Below are 5966 nucleotides of genomic sequence, written 5' to 3' on the forward strand. Positions count from 1 at the left end.
TCAAATTTCGAACATAAATTCTGGCTCAGTGGTTTGGGGTGCTGGCTCCAATCTGTTGAGTGAGGGTTCGACTTCTATTACGGTTAAAGTTAGGAAGCAGTTACGGGGTGTTTGGGGTTTACCAAACTCCCCAGCAGAAGTTACGTCCCCCGGTCGTCTTTTGATCTTTTGTTCATTGATCATAAGATTTTAAGGTGATGTACCCATAAATCCTTTTTCACGTGAGTTGATACAGTATAGTATACATAGCTTGGTAAAATTGAGAAGTCACTATGTCTAAACACATTAATATAGACAAACCTTAAACTGAGCGACGGATATGTTTTTCATCACTAACTGAGCGAACCAAAAAGGAATACAAATTGACAGCAACAAAAAACGGCCAATGATTGGTCAATTATGATAAATTGCTAACGAATTATGAAATTTCTGACTGGCATTCATTGACTTTGGTGATTTTGAATCGTAAACTTCAAGCTATCTCGCCTTATTGCAACAAGACGCATCCCTCGCGTAATATACAGACTTCGTCAGTCTTGCAGCACATGACACGACCAGGAGCGAATTCGCATGCAATTTCGCCACCAGTATTTTGCTTGCATGCCTGTTCAGCAATATTCCATCCATCAGCGCGCACAAGATGTAAAACAGTTCGATCCGGCAATGTACGAGGAGATCCACTCAAATGGACATTTTTCCAAAGCTGAGCATCTACTTGCGATTTTTTGGTGTGTTGATTGAATTTCACAAGTGGGTCAATAACTTCACGCCATTGCTCGAAAGTCCAGTCAGCATCAGCCTTGAACGGGACACCATTCAACGTGTACAAGGGTGTACCAGATATGCCTCTCGAGCACGCGTACTTCCACGATTCACGGGCGAGGTTGTCCACATCCGTTCCTCCATATCCTGTCATGTATTCGTCCCACTGTTTATCCGTTAGTGACGGAAATGTTTTTTGAGCTAGCTTCTTCAATTTTTCGACTACTTGCATCGAGCTTAGGTCCTTTGTCGCTTTGTTCCAAAATCTGCAAGAAACACAAAATTCTCAGCATGTTCAACTATGGTAATACAAAACAAATAATACATATGCAGGTCAATTGGAATACTTACCTGTCCTGATTAGCGTACATTGTTTCGAGCCACGTAGTAAAACTCTCGTCCCGCAAAATCGTCGTGATAGTAAATGTCGCCTCAGCAGCATTAAAGGCGTGCTGATGATACGGCAATGGAAACAACACGAAACGAATGCAAAGTTCGTCACCTTCATAATACTCCGACAGTTTCTTCAGACCTAGATACGCCGACTTGCTGTCCGGGCACAACTGAGAGCCATGTGTTTTAAGTAGACATAAATACATCGATGCACACAATGATCTTACCAAATCAATGTATGACTCGAGTTGCACGCCAGCGCCCATATTGCCACTTCCGATTATAAATCCAGGTATACGTCGAGGGATCCGTTGGGCATTTGATACAAAACAAACTATCACAGATAGAAACAAGATCCGCACAAGAATGATCGCCTTTGCCATCGTAGTAAACTTAAATTTATACAAAATCCTTCTAAGCTTTGATTCGCCAATGTCAGGATCTTTAAGAAAAAGATACTTTTGAATTTTAGCTGATGGTGACGTTGCTGCTTGCGGCCATTGCATTGCATGTGTCGGTTGCCCAAGTGCCTATTCCAAGTGAACTACCAGGATACCTTATTGGTCATGGAACTGGAGATGCTAAGGTGCAATTAGAAACGTACATTGACCCGCTTTGTCCTTTTAGCAAAGCCGCATACGAAGGGATAAAGACGTTAGCGGACTACTATAAACCTGAAGAGATTCGTATCAAGGCCGTTCTCTTCCCCTTGCCCTTCCACCAACATAGTTTCACGACGGCTGAGTCAGTCTTTACTATCACGTCGGCGTTAGGTGACAACCAATTTACTCCGTGGCTTGAAACGCTGTACGAAAACCAAGAACGGTATAGTAAGCGATCAATAATTTCTAAGGGTCAGAGGCCACACTGATGTACTGGGTATCATATGATTGAACTAGATTCGAAAACAAGGCGACGAAAAATTACAGTGCGATGCAGGTGACAAATGAATTGAAAGAGTTGGCCAAGAATACATTTCCAGCTTTAACTGACGAGCAGTGGGACAAGGGCATGACAGGATATGGCACAACAGAAGCAGATCAATATGCGCGTGTCACGTGGAAATACGCGTGCACACGTACTGTCACCGGTACGCCGCAATATAAATTGAACGGTGTTCCATTCGATCAAGCCGATTCTTCATGGAATATAACGGACTGGCGCAAAGTCATCGATCCTTTACTTAAGCTGAGAACAGAGTTGTGAGCGAAAGCTGTTAAATTTTCTTTCTCAAAAGAGCTGTCATGAAGGTTGTTACATCGTAGTATATTGTTATTTTCCAGAAAAAACTGACGTAAGCTAGCCTTCTACATCAAAAATGACTGATATATAAACAATTGCCACAGAACAGGAGCGAGTGGAATACAAGCGCAAGCTTAGACAAACGGACGAGATGAATGGCTTGTGGATGAAAAACGAGCAGCAGAGTTTCGAGATGACAACAATATGGGGAAAACAGGAAATGATTTTAATTTCAGCAGCACAGCTAGAAATTACGAGGTGAGCACGATACGGCGCTTGAGAATCTATACGGGTGCGTAAAGACAGTAGAGATTAGACTGTTTAATTGCAGAAAGATTTGCATATCTTACGCGTTACGTTTAGCTCTGATTGAGTGAAAAACAGAAACATTATACTATTTTGTAATTGGTTACTTACATTTCCACCCTTCTACCTGCATCGTATAATCGTAACTTGACTTTAAAAGGGCCAAAATTGCTAATATCTTATAAAGCGTCAATGCATCATATTAGTCATAATATGACTCCTTTTTATTTGATGCATTTTTGATACTTAGCCTCCTCTCAACCAGCATACTACAGGATCAAAACGCCAATTCATTATTTCTGCAATATTAATTACTCACTGGATGAGCGTCACTTTCAAAAACCCGGCTCAAAGTGACGACTATGATCTCTAGTCCTATGCTCCAGGCCACGCGCGGCTTAGCCACTAAGGCAGCGACCGGTCAATGGCTGGCCAGTATTCCAATGGGCCCCGCCGACCCGATCTTGGGTTTGACTGATCGATTTAACAAGGTGCGAAAGAATGTCAAATTTTCATGTCTGCACACGTTAAATGATGACACGCCTTATGAATGTAGGACACAGACCCACGTAAAGTATCATTAGGTGTTGGCGCCTACCGTGACGATAATGGAAAGCCATTCGTGCTACGATCTGTACTGGAGGCTGAGAAGCGTATCATGGCTGCTGGTAAAAATAAGGAGTACGCTGGTATCGCCGGTATGAAGGATTTTGTGGATCTATCGCTAGAGTTTGCCTATGGCGAAGACTGTGAAGCTTTGAAGGAAGGACGAATTACTGGTGTGCAGACCATTTCTGGCACGGGTGGTGTGCGTCTTGCTGGTGAATTTTTTTCAAAGTTTTTGGGGAAGAACACTCCTGTCTACTTGCCCAATCCAACGTGGGGAAACCACATCCCCATCATGAAGGATGCGGGTATGGAAGTGCGTCGATATACGTACTATGAGCCTGCTTCGCGTGGTTTAGACTTTACTGGCCTGATGAACGACTTACAGGGCGCTCCAGACGGATCGGTCTTCCTATTGCACGCATGCGCCCACAATCCCACGGGTGTGGACCCCACACTTGAGCAGTGGAAGAGTATTGCAGATATCATGAAAGCTAAACAGCATGTCCCGTTTTTCGATTGTGCCTACCAGGGCTTTGCCTCGGGTGATGCATCCCATGACGCTGCTGCCGTCCGCTTCTTTGTGAAGGAAGGACACAACGTCATTCTCTCTCAGTCGTATGCCAAAAACTTTGGTCTGTATGGTGAGCGAGTGGGTGCTCTCAGCTTCGTTACCGATAGCAAAGAAGAGGCTGAGCGTGTGCAGTCACAACTCAAGATCATCATTCGTCCAATGTACTCAAATCCGCCAATCCACGGTGCGCTCATTGTGTCCACGATCCTGTCGGATAAGCAGCTTAAAGATCAGTGGTACAGCGAGTGCAAGGGTATGGCTGATCGTATCATTTCAATGCGTACGGCTCTTCGCTCGGCAATTGAGAAAATTGAAAAGGATAATGGTGTCAAGGCGAACTGGCGTCACATCACGGACCAAATTGGCATGTTTTGCTACACTGGTTTGACGGAGGCCCAGGTGGCGCGCATGATCGAGATGCATCACATCTATTTGACCAAAGACGGCCGCGTGAGTATGGCTGGTGTCACTTCCAAGAACGTTGAGTATATTGCGCAATCGATTGCTGAGGTAGTGCAGAACGCGTAAGAAATGCTGGTGAGGATGCTGAGCACACCATAGTTCCAGTGACCAAAAATTGTAGCAAAAAACGTTAAGACGAAACACCTATTTGCAGAGTCTCTATCTTAATGCGTGCAAATGGAAGAGTTGAATACGATACAAATATATCAGATTCGGCAATGTAAGAGTTTAAACGGGCTATAACTGATAATTTAGTGGTACACACGAACTTCTCTTGAACTTTGAAAGTCTGATACTTTGCTTCAAGGTGGTTGTGTTAAGGCTGAGCAGATAAATGTTGTGTGTGGATGCAACCCTCGTGTAAATCATTTACAAACCGTGTGAATTATTCCTAGGTGGATCCTTTATCCTGTGCTGTGGTCATTTTCAAGCTGCCATTGATCGAATCCCACTGATTTAATGTACACGGTCAAACAATAAAACCAACTCTACGTAGCGTAAAGTTTCTAGCGCTGCAGCTGCAGCTGAAAAAGCAATCTCGGTTAGTGTTGCTATGGAAATCGACATGAGCTCCTGTTCACATTGCATAATATCAGACACTCTAGAAGCAGCCCATGGATAAACAGGGAGTATGCTGGATACAAGTAGCTGCAAAAGTATTCTTCGATATTTCTACAGTACTACTTTCGGTTTGATATAGTTCACACTAACGTTTGCATGTTCAAGTCGAAAGAAAACATGTTGAACTAAATCGGTGGCCCGATACTTCTGCGCAAAGTGCTGTAAATTACAGATAGGAAGGAAGGACCTGGTGGTTTGAAGGTGAGTTTCCAAGTGAATGTATTCTGCTTGTAGCTATTTAGTTATGCGAATGGTTGGGAGTTTCATAACTCCTCCTTTATTTACTTAGGTGGAGACTCAACTTGTTTCCAACATTCCTCCCTCGGTGTGCTGTACATCGTCCACGAGACCACAAAGCGCGCGGAGTTCTCCAAGTTTAGTCGCCGACAAAGTCTATGTCATCAAATCGGCTTTCATTTCTTCACTCTGTACGTATTTCACCTCCAACATTCCGTTTCGGATACGTTCTTGTACATATTTATAGCGTATATCGACATGCTTAAGTTTAGATGTCGAACTTTCTCCTTTTAATTGCACTATAGCTGCTTGGTTATTGACAAAGAGTAACCAGTTATGGATCCCTTGAGCGCCAACTTCATCGAACATATAGTAACGTCCATGTAATTCGGTTGCTACGACCGATGCCGCTATGAATTCAGACCCTGCCGTTGATTGCGACACTGATGCCTGTTTTCGACATTTCCGACCCACATTACATCCTCCTACAAAAATCACTCCTCCAATCATGGATTTGCGGTCCTCAGTGTCCGCAGCAAAGTCTGCATCTCTGTAGCCGGTGATAAAACCATCAGGTAAGTCTTTAGTTTGCTCTTGATTTCCCATCTTCAACTTCAAGTATTTTGTTCCCTTTAAATATCGTAAAATTCTTTTACCAAGTTGTAAGTCGTGTTCCCTTGGATCATGGGTTTTTCTCGTCATCTGATGAACGGCAAATGACAAGTCTGGACGCGTGCAACGCGAAATCCACAACAAACTTCCC

At 43.6% G+C, this 5966-nt stretch overlaps 3 protein-coding genes across 3 annotated transcripts; 1 reads left to right on the forward strand and 2 right to left on the reverse strand.

The window, feature by feature from the left end:
- Positions 1-487: 487 nt before the first annotated feature.
- Positions 488-1421, reverse strand: PHALS_01431 (Uncharacterized conserved protein; the record flags this gene model as incomplete). Its single annotated transcript, XM_024715817.1, has 3 exons — positions 488-1028; positions 1114-1325; positions 1383-1421. The coding sequence occupies 3 exons, from the start codon at positions 1419-1421 to the stop codon at positions 488-490; spliced, it is 792 nt and encodes a 263-aa protein (XP_024581477.1).
- Positions 1422-1630: 209 nt separating this feature from the next.
- PHALS_01432 (aspartate aminotransferase) lies at positions 1631-4411 on the forward strand (the record flags this gene model as incomplete). The annotated part of the gene is made up of 5 exons (XM_024715818.1): positions 1631-1980; positions 2055-2245; positions 2502-2655; positions 3077-3194; positions 3260-4411. 5 exons carry the CDS (start codon positions 1631-1633, stop codon positions 4409-4411), a joined length of 1965 nt encoding a protein of 654 aa, XP_024581478.1.
- A 948-nt stretch (positions 4412-5359) lies between these two features.
- On the reverse strand, positions 5360-5809 carry PHALS_01433 (FOG: Transposon-encoded proteins with TYA, reverse transcriptase, integrase domains in various combinations; the record flags this gene model as incomplete). The annotated part of the gene is made up of 1 exon (XM_024715819.1): positions 5360-5809. One exon carries the CDS (start codon positions 5807-5809, stop codon positions 5360-5362), a length of 450 nt encoding a protein of 149 aa, XP_024581479.1.
- Between the last annotated feature and the right edge of the window lie 157 nt (positions 5810-5966).

This window comes from Plasmopara halstedii (genome assembly GCF_900000015.1).
Source record: "Plasmopara halstedii genome assembly, contig: Scaffold_1561, whole genome shotgun sequence".
NCBI lineage: Eukaryota > Oomycota > Peronosporomycetes > Peronosporales > Peronosporaceae > Plasmopara > Plasmopara halstedii.